Below are 19,270 nucleotides of genomic sequence, written 5' to 3'. Positions count from 1 at the left end.
CAGATCTGTAAGCACGACTTTTACTTGTCCGGTCAATAGCGTCTCCCACTTGCGCTGTGGATCTCTGCAGCTCCTCCAGAGTTATCATGTGCCTCTTGAAATTACTCACTTCTGATTGATGCTGTCATTGACCAGCCTGTCTGTTTAAGTGGACGGCCTCGTCTTGATGGATTTGCTGTTGAGAAATACCCTTTCTATTTTTACATGATGGATTGAGCGGTGCTGTATGAGATGTGCAACGTTTGAGTTATTGTTTTATAACCCTGCTTTAAACTACTTGCTCCTTGGACTTCATAATACTGTTGTTCACTAACAAACTTCTAATGGCATAGGTGCAAAACAGCTGTGTTTATACTAGGACAGGTGGACTATTTAACTGGCAACTGATTACACTGAATTTTATTTAGGGGCATCAGTGTAAAGGGGACTAAATACATATGTATGCCTATGTATACAAGGGTATTAAAGTATGTGCTTTTAATGTGACTAGTCTATTAATGTTCAAAAGGTATGAAAAACAGACATAGGCATCATGAGGCTTGAATGTCTGAGTCCCAACTGTTTCTAAACACCCCTGGTTCTCAGAGAGCAGACATATTAAGACTTTTATTATCATATAATCATTCGTTACATGTTCAACCATTCATTCATTTCTGCTAACATCTGCTTCCCACTTCCTGGAACCATAAACATGGTGCATATCAAACTTTTGCTCCTCTATAGCTTGAAAAACTACATTCTTTGCATTTGCAATATTGTGTTTCATCCATTGCATGTCAGCTTTTTAAAACCCATTCCTTATAGCTTTCATTATAAAAAGCATGGTTTTATTACAATCTCAACAAGACAACAGGAGCAGGGATTCAAAACACTTTTCTTATATTCACAGCAGCAGCATGCCACTTGGCTTTTTAAAAACATTCTCTCCCTGATGTGATACAGATGTACTGTCATGACTGTCATCCACATCTTAATAATTGATGCCCGCCCAGAACTAATCTTTTTCCTTTTCCTACCCCCCAACACTTCTGAACGCTCAGGCTTTCATTTTCCACTTGCGCTCTACTTGGCTGGCCTTCATGGAGCCTGAAGGAAAGTCACATTTGGATTGCAATTTATCACACTGGGGCACTCAAGAAATTAAATCCCCACCCTGTAGCCTCGGGTGAATGCTCTGTTGGTCAAGGCACTTTGCATGTCAGAGTCATCATTACATTGCTGTTTGCATGCAAAGATTCCAGGAATGCATCCTGAATATTCGTTCTGTTTAAGTCATTGTCTGGTTGGCGTTGGTCACTGATGCATGTGGAGGAATAGGCCATTTATTCCAGGGCTAAGATTTTACTTCATCCCTGATAAGTAGAGCAATCTTGGATGTCAAGAGGATCGGTTGGTGTTCACCAGCTTGATTCTTTCTTACAGCTGGTGTGCAGAAAAAAAAAAGCTCTAGGTCCTGGCACATACACAGCTGAGCAGAAATCAGCTCACACACTTTTTTATTCCTCCTAATATATTATTGAAAGCTATTTTTGCAGCTGCACTGTGAGAGCAAAGGTAGTGCAGTTGTCACTTTCAACTTCACAGACAGAATGGAGAGGAATTTTTTTTTAGAGAATATACATACATTTTTCTTCCCTGCCTCCATAATGTTCAACAAAAAATGACATCCCTCAAGCGTTTTTGTCTCAAAACATGCAAGTATTAAAAAAAAAGAAGATTAAATAATGGTGTACAACAGACAGACCATCATAAGTTTGGAAAACACCATTTGCTTGCTGAATGCTGCGCACCAAAATCATCTTTGAAAATAAGGCTTAAATCTTGACTTTTGTGGGATTTGCATTCATGCATTTTTTAAATCCCTTTTATTTATTTGTTTAATCATCGTATTTTGACTGCAGCCTCCTGTCTTCTCTCCTTTCAGCTTATAGGATGCTGCACTGGTGAACACATCAGTATGTTAAGTCAAAATTGCATGGCTGAGTTATCACAGTTTCCCTCGTTATTTTTTTTTTTTTTCTCTCCACCATTTCAACCCCCCACCACACTCACACAAATGTCTTGCAGAGTCGCTGAGATGTTACACAATGTCGCTCGCTGTAGAAAGTCTGGATTTTAGGTTACAAATCCTTGGAGCCCTGCAGACCAACCAAGCGAAACCCGAAATGGGACCAGCTGCTTGATGTATCTGTCCTCCTGCAGAACGTTTGAAAGAGGAGGAAAAACCTCGTTCCTGTTCAATGTAGAAAGGTAAGAATCATCCAAAGTGTTTGCAGACATCAGGCGCTGAACGGAAACATTCTTTACAACATTGTTTTTCTTAGCAGAAAAATGCATTCAGTCCACAAACTGAGACGACAACGAACAACACAAACAACGCTGTGAGAAAGCATTTTTTATATTTTGTCATATTAAAACCACAAACTTTAACATGTTTTATAGGAATTTTATGTGATAGGCCAACTCCTTTGCTGTTGAGAAAGACCCTATTTTCAGATGATGAATTGAACAGAACTCTTTCCACAACATGGGATATTGTTTTATAACCTAACCTTGCTTTAAACATCTCCAGAACATTATCCCTAACCTGTCAGCTGTGGTCCTTGGTCATTGTGATGCTGTTTGTTCACTGATATTTTATAACAAACCTCTGAGGTAGACAGGTAGAATCTATTTACTGATTGGCTGACTTCTGAAGGCACTGATTTGTATTTAAGGGTATCAGAGTAAAGGGGTGTGAATACACATGCATGCCACACTTTTCAGATTTCAGTCAGTCAGTCATTTTCTACCGCTTATTCCATAGTGGGTCACGGGGGAGCTGGTGCCTATCTCCAGCAGTCTATGGGCGAAAGGCGGGGTACACCCTGGACAGGTCGCCAGTCCATCGCAGGGCTTTTCAGATTTCAATTTGTGAATATTCTAGAAAACAATGTAGCATCTTCCATCCACTTTAATGCCATACTTTGTGCTGGGCAGTCACATAAAATGCCAATAAAGTACATTGCAATTTGTAGTTGTCCTGTGACAAAATGTGAAAAAGTCCCAGCGGTAGGAATGCTTTGCAAGGCCATGTATGAATATTAGGCCTGCAAGTTAACAGTGAGTTCAGGCTGAAAACAGTAAAGGTTTTTTCCCCAAAGGCTGATAAAAGTAGTCTTAATAAGGCCACATTTGGACACTTTTTGATGGATTTTACTGTAGAGTATGTGTTATGAATCTTAACATTAAAATGAACACCACCTTCCCCAATACAGATTGGAAACTGATCGAACCAGTGAAACCAGTGCAGCTGCTCGTTTACTAGAAGCAGCAGTGAAATGCCTACCTCCGAGACACTTGTAACACTATATGTATCCTCCAAAAGTTCCCATTACTTGTAAAACCAGAAAATCAACAAGGCCACCTTCTCAAATAGTCTATTTTGATTGGTCTGCTTTAGGTGACCTGATAGGTTAAGCTGAGCACCTTCATCCTGTCCTTTGAGGTATATAATTAAAAAATAAAAGAAATTAAATGGATGCTGAGATAGTTTCCATAGGGACTCATGGAAGGTTTTGATGTATTAAAAAAAGTATTTTCCAAGAAATAAAGTCCAAAGTGTTATAAATAACATGGTAATATGTTTGTTCTTGTTTCTGGACTTGGAATGTTAAAAATAAAATGAGATGGGCCAAAGAACTATTTAAATTTTTACACTTTCAACATCTTGATTTTTTTATACATTTGTATGTGTTTAATTCTGTATGGTTGGTGTTAAATAACGGGCTGTGAAAAAAAAAATCTGTTGTCTCATTACAGGTTTTTTGGCTCAAATTCTGATTTTATATACAGGTCCTTCTCAAAAAATTAGCATATTGTGATAAAGTTCATTATTTTCCATAATGTCATGATGAAAATTTAACATTCATATATTTTAGATTCATTGCACACTAACTGAAATATTTCAGGTCTTTTATTGTCTTAATACAGATGATTTTGGCATACAGCTCATGAAAACCCAAAATTCCTATCTCACAAAATTAGCATATTTCATCCGACCAATAAAAGAAAAGTGTTTTTAATACAAAAAACGTCAACCTTCAAATAATCATGTACAGTTATGCACTCAATACTTGGTCGGGAATCCTTTTGCAGAAATGACTGCTTCAATGCGGCGTGGCATGGAGGCAATCAGCCTGTGGCACTGCTGAGGTCTTATGGAGGCCCAGGATGCTTCGATAGCGGCCTTTAGCTCATCCAGAGTGTTGGGTCTTGAGTCTCTCAACGTTCTCTTCACAATATCCCACAGATTCTCTATGGGGTTCAGGTCAGGAGAGTTGGCAGGCCAATTGAGCACAGTGATACCATGGTCAGTAAACCATTTACCAGTGGTTTTGGCACTGTGAGCAGGTGCCAGGTCGTGCTGAAAAATGAAATCTTCATCTCCATAAAGCTTTTCAGCAGATGGAAGCATGAAGTGCTCCAAAATCTCCTGATAGCTAGCTGCATTGACCCTGCCCTTGATAAAACACAGTGGACCAACACCAGCAGCTGACACGGCACCCCAGACCATCACTGACTGTGGGTACTTGACACTGGACTTCTGGCATTTTGGCATTTCCTTCTCCCCAGTCTTCCTCTGGACTCTGGCACCTTGATTTCCGAATGACATGCAGAATTTGCTTTCATCCGAAAAAAGTACTTTGGACCACTGAGCAACAGTCCAGTGCTGCTTCTCTGTAGCCCAGGACTGGGGAATGCGGCACCTGTAGCCCATTTCCTGCACACGCCTGTGCACCGTGGCTCTGGATGTTTCTACTCCAGACTCAGTCCACTGCTTCCGCAGGTCCCCCAAGGTCTGGAATCGGCCCTTCTCCACAATCTTCCTCAGGGTCCGGTCACCTCTTCTCGTTGTGCAGCGTTTTCTGCCACACTTTTTCCTTCCCACAGACTTCCCACTGAGGTGCCTTAATACAGCACTCTGGGAACAGCCTATTCGTTCAGAAATTTCTTTCTGTGTCTTACCCTCTTGCTTGAGGGTGTCAATAGTGACCTTCTGGACAGCAGTCAGGTCGGCAGTCTTACCCATGATTGGTGTTTTGAGTGATGAACCAGGCTGGGAGTTTTAAAGGCCTCAGGAATCTTTTGCAGGTGTTTAGAGTTAACTCGTTGATTCAGATGATTAGGTTCATAGCTCGTTTAGAGACCCTTTTAATGATATGCTAATTTTGTGAGATAGGAATTTTGGGTTTTCATGAGCTGTATGCCAAAATCCCCCGTATTAAGACAATGAAAGACCTGAAATATTTCAGTTAGTGTGCAATGAATCTAAAATATATGAATGTTAAATTTTCATCATTACATTATAGAAAATAATGAATTTTATCACAATATGCTAATTTTTTGAGAAGGACCTGTAGTAAGGGAAAAAGCAATCCAAACCAACCTGGCCCAATGTGCAAAAGCAATAATCCCCTAAAATATAATAAATGGTTATGCCACCTCTGGGAACTACAACTGACATCAAATTTTTAAATAAGAGGAGTTTTGACCAACTCTTCTTTGCAGAATTGTTATAATTCAGTCACCGTGCACATTGAAGCATCAAGAGTCATGCCACAGCAATTCAGTCAGATTTAAGTCTGGACTTTGACTAGGTCACTACATAACCTTTTTCTTGTTGATTTGAGCCACTCAGAAGTGGCCTTCCTGCTGTGCTCAAGGTTGGGTCTTTTTATTCAAAGCAGAATTCATGGTTCCATCAATAGGCATAATTGACAGAACCAAAACGTTTGATAAATCACAGCTAGTTATGATTTAGGTATGAAGGGTGTTTACTTTTTTAAACAGGGCGATTAAGAAACAGCCTTTTGTATTTAGTCAGGTTACCAGCTTTGTCTGATATTAAAATTTATTTGATGGTCTGAAACGTTAAAAGTGTGAGAAAAACAAACAAAAATAAAAAAAACAAGAAATCTTCAAAAGAGCAAATACTTTTCACAGTATGCATTTCAAATTATGTTTATTTTCACATTACATTGGGGGGCTAATGACACTAACAGGCTTCAGATCTCACAATACTAAAATGACCCTTCAGTAATCCTCCTGTCCCCCAGGGTGTATTTAAAGAACAAACAGTCAAAATGTTTTCCTGTAGTTGTTTATTTGGTCACAGATGGGAGGAAGAGATGTTTATAGCCTGTTGTCTGCAATTGCTTGTATTTGCTGATGACAAAATTTTACCAAGTGGAGGTTCCATGGCCATGTGGCTCAGCCACAACAATTAAAATACACCGTCTCCTGAAAATTTTCTAAATGAATGAATGAATCTAAATGATTCATTCTAAAAATGTGAGCAAACACCTGATCAGGCTACTAAACCAGACCAATTAAAGCACATGGGCTTTTTTTTAAGGACACATGGAAGCAAAAACAACATTTTATTCAGTTTAATACCATATCAAACAAATACAAACTTAAGAAATGGACGGAAGGGTAGATGCTGCCATAAACTTTGACCAGCTTCCCTATCCTGCTACAAAAGCATCCCCACAGAATGATGTTGCTACCACCATGTTCCCTAATGGTATGGTGTGTAGGCATAACAATTCACTTATCTTGCCTCGTCATAGGGATTTTATTGTGATTAAAAGATGTTTCTAATTTATTCCATCCTTGTGCAATTGCCAATAATATGATCTTTGTAGCTCAGAGAACCTCTGCTGTATGCATTTTGGTCGCTGCAGGGGACGTTCCTCCTAAAGCAGCTTGGTTGCTTCAGATTAGAAGGCAGAACCTTTAATTATCAACTTCCTCTCCTTTGGAACTAGCTCCCATTTTGTGCACAAGAATCTGTCACCCTCTATGATACTTATCATAAAACTAATCTTAACCATGTTTAACTTGTTTTTGGTATTTACGTTTTTACGTCTTTTAATGTCCTGTTTTGAGCGCTTTTGTATTAGCCTTTAGCTTTAATGTTTTGTAATTTTGTTTCTCATCTTTAACAACATATTTACTCTATTTTTGACTTTTTTTCCATTATGTATGTGTACTCTTATTTTAAGTAGCTTAAGTAACACATTTGTTCTTGATTTAAAATATTAACCTTGCTCATCAGCCTTAATCGTTTTATTTTACGCCAGAATATTATGCATCGCAAAACAGCATTAAATTGTTGCTTAAAAGCGCAAATCTGAACACATTATTAAATGTTTTCAGGAGCCAAAACAACTTGCCCCAGACACAAGCTGCTGCTTCAGGAAGGAACAAGGGACACGGGGGACACTTTCTATTGTTCTCCACTCTCAGTCATCTCAAGCTGCATGGGGGTTAGTTACATCAACCTTGAAAGTCAGACAGTCTGTCTAACCATTGCTATCTGGGAGAAATCATAACCACAAGATGTTTTAAATAGGTTAGCATATGAGAACCCCGAGTGAGCAACTCTGCAACACTTCAATGACCACGGCGAACAAAATTAACCAAGTTCAACTCCAAAAGCGGAAGATATTGAACAATATCCAAAACCGGAGAGCTTAAAACACTGACCTGCTCTTGATTAGAACATCCTCATTGGTCCCTGGGTTGTGAATGATTAAACATGTGTTGTGTATTCCCAGATGCCTCCTCCAGCTGCTCCTGTTGTCGGGCAAACGCTTTGGGCTTCGGTTTATGTAATAACTGCAGAGCAACACATTCGACATGGCTGACTGAGCTGCTGCTGCTTCACTAAACTTGTGGTGGACTAACATAGAATCATGAAACCCTTCCTCTTTTTATTTTAATAATACAGTTACACTGCTGAACAAAACACTTTATTGCATGGTTGTATGTGAAGAACAGAAAAATGAACTCATGTCAAAGCAAAAAGTAATAATTCTTTCAGACAACAAATGCATGAAATAAAAAAGTATTCTCTTCCCTAGAGCAGCACAGGAAGTGCTGTTAGAGATCTTTTTAAGTAACATGTTGACAGTCTTTTAAGACAATAATTTTATTTCGAAGCCTTTAACCAACTGTCACAACTGTGTGCGAAACATGTTGCTAAAAAATAAATATGAAAGGGTGGAAACTGCTGTTTCTGCGTCATGTGTGGATTTAATACTGACATTAAAGAATCTCTGTAAATCACAATAAGATAATATAAACACTCACTTTTAGAACTCCACTATGTCAAAATATGATTTTAAAATCCTTCCAAAGAAAAACGGGACAACAGCTCCACATAGTGGATATTCCTATTTACTGCAAGATAAAAAGTTCAGGGCACAATTTGCCCAAAACGAAAGAGAAATGTTTAGGATTTTATACTTTAGGTTAAACTTGAGGTTTCTTAATTTTGACCTTTAAATATGTTATTAATGTGAGTGATAAGTGAGAGGTCTTACACTAAAAAATACAAAACAAAAAATCTAAAGAAATTACAACCTGGGGTTTTTAATTACTGCCATACAGAATCCTATAACGGGTCTCACTCAGGTAGGCATCCGTTCAGCGGTGTACCTCAGAGGTCGACCTACAGAAACACAAACAATAAACCAATAATTTAATTCTGGGCATTTAAGTTTGAAGTATTAACTTCTGCTTGAATTAGAAGAGTCTTATTATATGTGGGTTTAAAACATGAACAACTCTTGGACTAGCCTATTTCTAAAAACAGCAGTTTTAGCACATTAGGGTATTTTAGACCCAGTTAAAGGACAACAGGTCCAGTTTAATGAGTGTGTATTCAGTCAATTCTGAAGGGTAAAACACTGATGAGTAAAACAAAGTAGTAGCACAGAAGTAGCAAATTATAAGATAAACTTCTATTTAATATAAATCAGTGTAAAATTGCTCTATTGAAAAGAACATGGGCTGCACGGTGGCACAGTTGGTAGCACTGTTGCCTTGCAGCAAGAAGGTCCTGGGTTCAATTCCCGGCCGGGGGTCTTTCTGCATGGAGTTTGCATGTTCTCCCCGTGCATGCGTGGGTTCTCACCAGGTACTCCGGCTTCCTCCCACAGTCCAAAGACATGACTGTTAGGTTAATTGGTCACTCTAAATTGCCCTTAGGTGTATGAATGAGTGTGTGTGCATGGTTGTTTGTGTGTTGCCCTGCGATGGACTGGCGACCTGTCCAGGGTGTACCCTGCCTCTCGCCCATAGACTGCTGGAGATAGGCACCAGCTCCCCCGTGACCCACTATGGAATAAGCGGTAGAAAATGACTGACTGACTGACTGAAAAGAACATATGAATAAATATTAAATTAGAGAAATTTTCTTTTTTCCATACTTTGTCAGGACTGGAAATGGATAAAAGCAAATTCAGGACTTTTCGAGAACATTGATTGTTTATTTTCAAGTAAATCTAAATTAGCATAAATCTCATTGGCTAAATCCTATGAAAGGCTTATGTCAAGTAAGAAGGGCTCAACATGTTGTAGCAGCTATGAAAAAAGGCACAACAACCGCTGACACTTAAAACAGCACCTTAACCAACCTGGACAAAGGATTTTTTCCAATGACGCCTTCACCTCCAGAAGTTTGGCGTTCTCCTCCAAGTCTTTCTTTGCATGGAAGCTTGTGAAATGCAGAGCGGGCCACCAGTCTTTCCTTAAGGCCATCTGCTTATGGACAATCACCTCCCCTTCCTCCCTGTTGTCATTTAACACAAGGAAAACCAGGACCAGTGTGAAGAACTTCTAATTAACATCTAGTTCATGTCCAAGGATGTGCACATACTGTAAAAGCAGTCGGTGAACGGCGGTGTGTAAACACGTCCACACGCCCATGTTGCTCCTCCAGCAGGCGAAGTCAAGCATCTCAAGCAGGACTCCTAGAGCTTTCTGAGTATCACTTGTTTTCTCTTTTTAAAAAACAAACAGATGAATTCATATTTAAGTACATAAAATGTAAGAGCTAGACAATGCCATGAAAATACATTCGGGAAGTCTCATTGATTTTGTTCATTTCATCCTTTTATTTCATCCTTTTTATAGGAAAAACATTGGTTTGAGAAATAAATCTGCTTTTACCAGACTGAAGCAGGAGGAAGCTGTACTCCAACATCAGCTCATGGCTTGGCACTAATACATGGAGGTTCTAAAGCAAAATAAAACAATTATTAAAAGACAAATAATTAAGTGTAGAATTAATAAGGAGAAGGAGAAGAAGAGTTGTATTATTAAATAATCTATAATACCCTCAACACTTTCATCAGTTTCTTCTCAGGAGCACTGTGTCGCTTTAAGAACTGATACATATAGACGTTTGCGTTGGGATTTGGAGGAAAGTTGCTGTCGTACACGTAGTCATTCAGGACTTTAAGAGCCTCCTCGTAATCCTCATAAAACTCCAGCATCTGCCAAAATAAAAGACAGGGGGCTCCAGTGTTTCTTTATACTGATTAACAATGAGCATGAAAGCAACAAACGTTTACAATTAAAAATCCAAAAAGTGTGCTGTGCATTTGTATTCAGCTCCCTCTAAACCGAGACGCCTCAATAAATCAAGTCTAACCAACTGCATTCAGAAATCATCTAATCAGTAGCACAGTGTCCACCTGTGTGTAATGTGTTCTGAGTATAAATCCAGCTGTTCTGTGAAGGACTCAGAGGCCTGTTAGGGAACATTAATGAACAAAGAGCATCAGGAAGATCAAGGAACACAGCAAAAAAGTTGTGAAGAAATACAAATCTGAGTTAGGGTTATAAAATGATTTTTCCCAAAATGTAAACATTTCATCCATGATCCTAAAAAGGAAAGGGTAAGGCAAACCTACATTTGAAAACCTACTATTGTTGTGACAGTGGCATGCTGTGGGGTGCAGAAAAGCTGGTCAGAGTTGAGAAAATGGATGGAGAACAATCCTAGAAAAAAAGGTCCAGCAAGGAGAAGCATCCACGGCAACTCTGGAAGAGCTGCAGAGATTCATCGTTAAAGTGGGAGAATCAGTCAGCATAACTATTAGTTGTCCTTTCCATATATCTGGCCTTTGTGGAAGCATTACACACAAGCAATGCAAGTATCTGGGAAAAAAGCGCTCTGATCAGATTAGACCAAAGTGAACCTTTATGGCATACATGCTAAATGGTATGTGTAGCAGAAAATCAACACTCCACGTCGCCCTGAACACAACATCCAAACGGTGAAAAGCGGTGGTGGCAGCATCATGCTGTGGGGCTGCTGTCCTCAGTAGGTACAGGAAGCAGGTCAGAGATATAAACATATTTGAACAAAGCAGCCTCATGGAGAGCAAGGAACAGATCAGACAGCTCATGGGACATCTCACAGAACTCTGGCTGTACACCTAAACTAACAAACCTGGCAATGAGAACATTCATCAGAGAAGCAGCCAGGAAGCACGTGGTACCTCTGGAGGAGCTGCAGAGACCTATAGCTCATGTGGGAGAACTTGAGAATGAAAATAAGAAACCAGATGTTGAAAGAAACCCATCACGATCCCCATACAGAGTTCACTATGTAGCGGACAGACATGTAAAAGAAGGTGCTCTGGTCAGATGTGACCAAAACTGAAGTATTTGGCCTACATGCAAAATGACACATGTGGTGAATAAAAAATACAATTATTTCTATTCATTAAAAATATAAAAAATGCTGGAATGCTTTCCTAACTCTTCACATGTATACATATACTACCTTGTGTTGGTCTAACACATACGATCCTTAGAAAAACACACTGAATTTTGTGGTTTTAACTTGACAAAATGTGGAAAAATTCGATTACAGGCATTAATATTTTTGTAAGGCACAGTATACAGTGGCTGTACTAGAACATTTTAAAGATTTTACACAAAACAAAAAAAAAAAAAGGTTCTTGGTTTAACAATGTATCTGAAAATAAGCGAGATGTGTGCACAAAAAGTCCATATTTTCAAACACTAGCCTTGTCCTGCCTTTTAGAGCGTTTGAAAAAAATTAACTGAGGCTTACCTCAACATAACTAAGAATGAAGGGATCCCAGACCCCTGGGTTTTTCAAAATTTCTTGAAGATTCACAGAAGCATGTCTGAAGCAGGTATGCATTCCTTGGATGTCAGATTCAACAGAATCTAAGAAGCACAAAAGTTACAAATTCTTAGGCAAACTTTATTTCACTGCCAGATAAAACAGTTTTCCAAAGTCAGGTCTCCCACTGACATGCAGTATCTCTTTTTATCCTTTAGGGGGCAGTGGGACACCACACAAAGACTTCGAAAGTGTCAAGAGATAAATCAGATTAATTTTGGGAAGTCAAGAGTCGTCTTACTGTTTTGGGAGAGCATGGACTTTTTGTCACACCAGATCATGTAATCCAACAAGCTCCTGTATGCCTGGATCAGTTTAATGCGCTGAAGTTGAGAAACTGACTCTTTCCCGTGTCGCCAGCTCTCAGCGATGGACAGCTGCTGCTTCGCACATTCGATCTGACCATGAAGCATCAGGTGGAAAGAATGTTCCAGGCAAATCTAAGACAACAAAGATATAAATGAATCATAAAAATGTAAAGCAAAATGAAGCGTCTGCACCAGAGTCACTCAGGTTGGCTGGCACACACACCATCAGATAATGTTTAACTCCTGAGTGTTTCATTCGTTCATATATGGTGTTGTAATCTTTTACTGTTGATTTGGAAAGGTGGTGAAGTATCTCAATGCTGATTCTCCAAACAAGCTGCAACAGAAGTTTGAAAAGGATACCAAAAAAATTACGTAAAGTACATGACAAGGATCTTTAAAATGTTGGAATAATTAAAAATGAATATTCAGAAAATAAACAAAAACAACTTACCTCTTTATTTGGCTGTGCTCTGACCTTATTTCTGTCCTCTAATATCTCAGTGAAACTGGCCATGTACTGTGCAGCCTCCTGCCATCTATGGTGCAGCATTGCTTCTCGGATAAGCTCAAGACAAATTCGGTAGGTCTTTTGAAAGCCACTTTCCGTCTTTGTCTCTGAGAATATCAAGAGTTCAGTCATACAAAATAAATGTTTGACAACATGAAAAGTCCAGATTTCAAAGTGTAAGCACTACTGACAGGATTTCTTTTAACATTGACTGCTAAATGTTGAAACCAATTGAAAACCCAAAATTTAATCTCTCTCTACCAAACTTTTTCCCTCCACTCAACTTCCATTAATATATTTGAACACAGTGATCTGAACAGCCGGCTTCTTTAGCGATGACTTTTGTCTAAGATAACAAGCTGTCTATTCAGCCACTGGAAAAAATAAATTAATTAATAAAAAGTCAACAAGGTTTTATTGAAATAGTTGCTTCTAGCCAACATCTGCTGGTTTGGAAATTAAACAAGCGACTTGGAGTTTCTTAATAATTTGACCCCCTATCCATCCCTTTACCTGCTGCATTAAACACCTGTCACCGAATTCAATTCAGGAACAGAAAGGCTGAATAAATGGTACCTAAATAATTAGCCAACATTTATGTCAGTCCAAGCAGTTCTTTATATTGCGTACAGCGATATTATGATAACGATAACATTTGCAACATATTGTGCAGCCCTGGTCTGTATTAAAAATCCTTCTGTAAATGGCCTGCCCTTGTATAGCGCGTTATCAAGTCCCCAGAGACCCCAAGGCGCTTTGCCCTACAATCAGTCATCCACCCATTCATACACACATCCACACACTGACAGTGGTGAGCTACAATGTAGCCACAGCTGCCCTGGGGCACACAGACAGAAGTGAGGCTGCCATACAATCGGCGCCACCGGGCTCTCTGACCACCATCAGCAGGCAAGGCACGTGAAGTGTCTTGCCCAGGGACACAATGACAGAGACAGGGAGAGCAGGGGTTCGAACCAGCAACCCATCGGTTCTACAAGTACGTTTTCCAAGTCCTAATCATGAAAATTAGCAGAAATACATGCTTGAAATATATCACTGAGTGTAAGGAATGAGTTGCACTTTTTAAACTGATTTACCCAAATAAATTTACTTTTTGATGATATTGTAATTTACTGTTATCCATTTGCTAATTTAGGTAACTGTATTATACTGTCGTATAAGGTAACATTGTAATATAAAAATGTCTTGCTATGTTATAAAGAGATTAAAGAACCTTTTTTTCTAATGGCTTTTGTGGCCTTGGTGGACTTTATTAATTAGTAGCTGGACAGGAAGAAGGGTAGAGAGAGAAGACATGCAGCAAATGGCCCTGGGCTGAGACTCGCTGTATGCTAAGCTTCTCACCTACACACAGAGGTCTGGCAAGTGGGAGCTTTGATTTGTAACTTTTTCTAGAGCTGTTGTCTGAGGAGTCGCTTTCATCCCCCAGGTCCACAGGAGGGTCCAAGTGTTCGTCTAAGGCATCCATGATCAGCTCTGCAGGGAGACTCAGATAGGTGACACAGGGACCTGTATGTACAAAAATATCTTTAAAATGCTGTTCTGTCAATGCAGATTTCCAAGTGAACACAACTCAATAAACTTCTGTTAACATTGAACAAAACATGTTTTACCACTAAGAAAAGTTATAAATATTGTTTAGATAATACACTCTAAAAATTGTAAAAATGTTTAGAATGAGATGAGAGGACCACACAACAGATCCTGGCCATCTTGTTGGATATGACAGGGATCTCCAATGTTGTTTTGTAAACTGAAGGCGAATGCTCGCTTTTTATTCTTTCAATGCTTGTGTTTTACTGCTTTCTTTTTTACAACCTTCCCATTTTATGTGTATTTGTTTAATATTTTAGTCAGCTCTGTATAGAGTATAGAAACGTTTTTGGTTTATGTGCACAATGTTCTGGCCAAAGGCTAAATGTAATTTCTGCCACAAACAGGTTTTTTTTAACCACATCCACTGTTTCAGCCAACAACCATCAGACATAGTTTTAGGGACCAACAAAATTGTGAATCTGTTAGGGGAATCTGTCCATTATGGGCTGCAAAACACCCTCTTACAAACTTTGTTGACTGAAGGCATGAAAACAGTGAATGAACGCATATGCAATTATTTAGTTTGAAAGCCATTCTACTGTAAACACAATATGAAAGCTTTTTCGATCAAGGACGTTTAATGTTGAAATGATCACTGCCGCCAACGAAAAACACCTAAACCACAGAGATGCTAACTCAAAACTTAAAGTTAGCTGTAGCTGTAGCAAAGCTTTCAAATATTCTTCACGAATTAACCTTCCTACACCAGTGTAATATTATTTCACACAAAAAAAATGCAGCCAAAATCGTAAGACTCACAGTTTCATCAGACTGAACTCACCTCCTAGAAGTAAATGTAGTTTGGGTAATTTCTGAGAATAGTTAATTAATTAGCTTATGCTGTTAGCTTATACACACCGTTACGTTATTGCCATATGCTAAGCGACTAATCGGTCTTCACTCTACTGAAATTATATATATTTTTTTTAAAGTGAATTTAACTGTTGTTTTGCAACTGCCACGTTTTCAGTGCAGCTAAGGAAGTAAAATAGAAAGTCGCACATCTATTGGCTGCTTAATAACCCGGAAGAGGCGGAGTTAAGAAGAGTATTTCTCAGATTTTTATCGGAATGTAACTTCCTTGCATTTAGTTCTTTTTTAAATGTTGATTTTATAAAGACGCAAATAAACCACTTACTTGCCGGTAAACCAAATCAGTTGAAAAAGCTGCTAAATATTTTATCTCTGCAATGTTAATTGTAAAATTTACGTGCCAAGTCAAACCATGTATTTGCTTTTTTTTTTATTTCTATTAAAAAACGGAATTAGCTACACAATTAGCTACACAATTAGACGTTTTCCAGAAACATGAATAATTCACATTAAATGCTTTTGCACATGCGTCGTTTCTGGTTGGTCAAATTAAATCATCATAAAGCAGACCAATTACATCGACCTATGTACTAGTCACCATGTGATTTTGTGGTTCTTATCTTATTTCTATTATTTTTGAGATTTCTTTGATATGCTATGTAAAGAATAGCCAGCTTTTCTTCAATCTCGTTTTGTTTTAGCTTGTTTTTGTTGCATCTGAGCCAAATTTTGCTTTTGCTTTCAGCTTCCCGCAGGACATGTTATCGTTTAGGATTTACCAGTCCTGCCTTTGGTTATTCGTTTCACTCTGTCTATTAATCTGATCCTATAGTCTATAATCTTAACCTGTTTTTGCTCATTCGTAGATATTTTTCCTTGCCCTTTGAGTAGGTTCTTTTTTGAGATTATGTTTATGTATGTGTGCTCAAATGTCAATGAATACAACCATCCGAAATAAAAATAAAAAAACATGGGGAAGAAGGTGTTCTGGTCAGATGAGACCAAAATGTTTTTCTCCATTGATGCTTGTCTTTAGCAGGAATAGAGAAGACAATCCTGGAAAAAAATAAAGTTTTTAGGCTGTGAAAGACTTGAGACTTGGGCTGAGGTTCATCTTCCAGCAGAACAATGACCCTAAATATACAGCCAGAGCTACGATGGAATAGTTTGGATCAAAGTATATTCATGTGTTAGAATGCCCCAGTCAAAGTCCAGATCTGAATCCAGTAGATCTATGGCAAGAGACAAAAATCTTTGTTTACAGATGCTATCCATCCAGTTTGACTGGGCTTCAGGTAATTGTCAAATAAAGAATGTGCAAAAAACTGTCTGTAGATGTTGAAAGGAGGTAGAGATGTACAATTGTTTTCAAGAGTGTACAAACCCCTGTTAAAATGACAGGTTTTTGTGACTTAAACAATGAAGACTAATGATAAATAAATGATTTAAAAGTCGTCTACATTTTTAATGTGACAAATACAATTCAACTTAAAATAAACTAATCTGATGCAATAGCCTGACTGTATAAGTGTGCACACCTTTAAATAAATACTTTGTTGAAACACCATTTCATTGAATTTTCTGCATTCATTCTTCTTCAATTTACGCATTCCATCAATTATAGTAAATCTGATTAAACTTAAATAAAGTTCTGCTATCCTAGGGTTTTTGCTGACAATTGGATCACACTGGACATGTTTGCACAAGCAGCAAAAACACAAGAACAAAGGTTGTCAAGAGGCTAACAACAATGTCCAGCAAGTCGTTGTTAAGTTCTACATGTGACAACAACCTGTTGTTACACAGGATTGCAAAACAGTTGCCTTTTTATCCAATGAAAACATGCAAAAATCTTCCAAAGCCTTGTGGGAAAATTTCTTATGGTCTGATCAACCCAACCTAGAAGTTTTTCACTTAAATTTCAAAATGTACTTTTGGCACAAAAGCAACACACAGCATCACCTAAATAACATCATACCCACAGTAAAACATGGTGGTGGAGGTATCATGCTTTGGGATTATTTTTCTTCACGTGGAACTGGAGCTTTTGATGAGGTAGATAAAATACTACAGGTCCTTCTCAAAAAATTAGCATATTGTGATAAAGTTCATTATTTTCTATAATGTAATGATGAAAATTTAACATTCATATATTTTAGATTCATTGCACACTAACTGAAATATTTCAGGTCTTTTATTGTCTTAATACGGATGATTTTGGCATACAGCTCATGAAAACCCAAAATTCCTATCTCACAAAATTAGCATATTTCATCCGACCAATAAAAGAAAAGTGTTTTTAATACAAAAAACGTCAACCTTCAAATAATCATGTACAGTTATGCACTCAATACTTGGTCGGGAATCCTTTGGCAGAAATGACTGCTTCAATGCGGCGTGGCATGGAGGCAATCAGCCTGTGGCACTGCTGAGGTCTTATGGAGGCCCAGGATGCTTCGATAGCGGCCTTTAGCTCATCCAGAGTGTTGGGTCTTGAGTCTCTCAACGTTCTCTTCACAATATCCCACAGATTCTCTATGGGGTTCAGGTCAGGAGAGTTGGCAGGCCAATTGAGCACAGTGATACCATGGTCAGTAAACCATTTACCAGTGGTTTTGGCACTGTGAGCAGGTGCCAGGTCGTGCTGAAAAATGAAATCTTCATCTCCATAAAGCTTTTCAGCAGATGGAAGCATGAAGTGCTCCAAAATCTCCTGATAGCTAGCTGTATTGACCCTGCCCTTGATAAAACACAGTGGACCAACACCAGCAGCTGACACGGCACCCCAGACCATCACTGACTGTGGGTACTTGACACTGGACTTCTGGCATTTTGGCATTTCCTTCTCCCCAGTCTTCCTCCAGACTCTGGCACCTTGATTTCAGAATGACATGCAGAATTTGCTTTCATCCGAAAAACGTACTTTGGACCACTGAGCAACAGTCCAGTGCTGCTTCTCTGTAGCCCAGGTCTGGGGAATGCGGCACCTGTAGCCCATTTCCTGCACACGCCTGTGCACGGTGGCTCTGGATGTTTCTACTCCAGACTCAGTCCACTGCTTCCGCAGGTCCCCCAAGGTCTGGAATCGGCCCTTCTCCACTATCTTCCTCAGGGTCCGGTCACCTCTTCTCGTTGTGCAGCGTTTTCTGCCACACTTTTTCCTTCCCACAGACTTCCCACTGAGGTGCCTTGATACAGCACTCTGGGAACAGCCTATTCATTCAGAAATTTCTTTCTGTGTCTTACCCTCTTGCTTGAGGGTGTCAATAGTGGCCTTCTGGACAGCAGTCAGGTCGGCAGTCTTACCCATGATTGGGGTTTTGAGTGATGAACCAGGCTGGGAGTTTTAAAGGCCTCAGGAATCTTTTGCAGGTGTTTAGAGTTAACTCGTTGATTCAGATGATTAGGTTCATAGCTCGTTTAGAGACCCTTTTAATGATATGCTAATTTTGTGAGATAGGAATTTTGGGTTTTCATGAGCTGTATGCCAAAATCATCCGTATTAAGACAATAAAAGACCTGAAATATTTCAGTTAGTGTGCAATGAATCTAAAATATATGAATGTTAAATTTTCATCATGACATTATGGAAAATAATGAACTTTATCACAATATGCTAATTTTTTGAGAAGGACCTGTAGTCAATCTAGATCTAAAACCTTAAAGTGTCTCCTACAAAACTGAAGATAAATAGTGACTTATGCAACCAGGTTATTGCACCTTTTTATTTTCTACCTTTTACTTTTTTTGTTGAATTGTGCAGCAAGTCACATTAAAAGCTTTCAATAAACATGAATCATATCTGATGAGGATGCAGCTGCATGGAAAAAAAAAAAAAAGAAAGAAAGAAGAGGGACCTGTTTTAAAACCTGTTGAGCAATCGGCAATCTTTAGATGTTGTCTCTTATCTCTCACTGCGCTGTTTTCCCTGGAGTCACCTGCGGCAGCCACATCCATCCTCACATCCTGTGAAAGCCCACCCTTGCCTTACATCCTGCCGGATCTGATCTGCTGACGTGTCGGCTC

The 19,270-nt window shown here is 38.9% G+C and overlaps 1 protein-coding gene across 4 annotated transcripts; it reads right to left on the bottom strand.

Moving 5' to 3' along the window:
* Positions 1–7,783: 7,783 nt before the first annotated feature.
* taf1a (TATA box binding protein (TBP)-associated factor, RNA polymerase I, A) lies at positions 7,784–19,241 on the bottom strand. 4 transcript variants are annotated; one of them, XM_047388400.1, is made up of 11 exons: positions 19,114–19,241; positions 14,180–14,344; positions 12,758–12,921; positions 12,527–12,640; positions 12,237–12,435; positions 11,921–12,039; positions 10,170–10,328; positions 10,003–10,069; positions 9,710–9,833; positions 9,468–9,622; positions 7,784–8,500 (listed from the first exon to the last, which is right to left on the bottom strand). In XM_047388400.1, exons 1-11 carry the CDS (start codon positions 19,199–19,201, stop codon positions 8,460–8,462), a joined length of 1,395 nt encoding a protein of 464 aa, XP_047244356.1. In that variant the 5' UTR covers positions 19,202–19,241; the 3' UTR covers positions 7,784–8,459. The 4 variants fall into 4 exon arrangements, with proteins under 4 accessions (XP_047244356.1, XP_047244354.1, XP_047244357.1 ...); XM_047388398.1 differs by having other exon boundaries at positions 19,102–19,231; XM_047388401.1 differs by lacking the exon at positions 19,114–19,241 and adding an exon at positions 15,213–15,429.
* Between the last annotated feature and the right edge of the window lie 29 nt (positions 19,242–19,270).

Source organism: Girardinichthys multiradiatus, chromosome 15 (genome assembly GCF_021462225.1).
Source record: "Girardinichthys multiradiatus isolate DD_20200921_A chromosome 15, DD_fGirMul_XY1, whole genome shotgun sequence".
In the NCBI taxonomy this organism is placed as follows: domain Eukaryota; kingdom Metazoa; phylum Chordata; class Actinopteri; order Cyprinodontiformes; family Goodeidae; genus Girardinichthys; species Girardinichthys multiradiatus.
This window is presented reverse-complemented; position numbering and strand designations above follow the sequence as displayed.

Excerpts from the sequence above, each read along its gene's own strand:
- taf1a (XM_047388398.1), bottom strand. The coding sequence starts at position 19,201 with ATGGATGTGGCTGCCGCAGGTGACTCCAGGGAAAACAGCGCAGTGAGA. Across the intron at positions 12,641-12,757 it reads GAGCACAGCCAAATAAAGAG|CTTGTTTGGAGAATCAGCAT; the intron begins GTAAGTTGTTTT and ends CTTCTGTTGCAG. Across the intron at positions 12,436-12,526 it reads GAGTTAAACATTATCTGATG|ATTTGCCTGGAACATTCTTT; the intron begins GTGTGTGTGCCA and ends TTGTTGTCTTAG.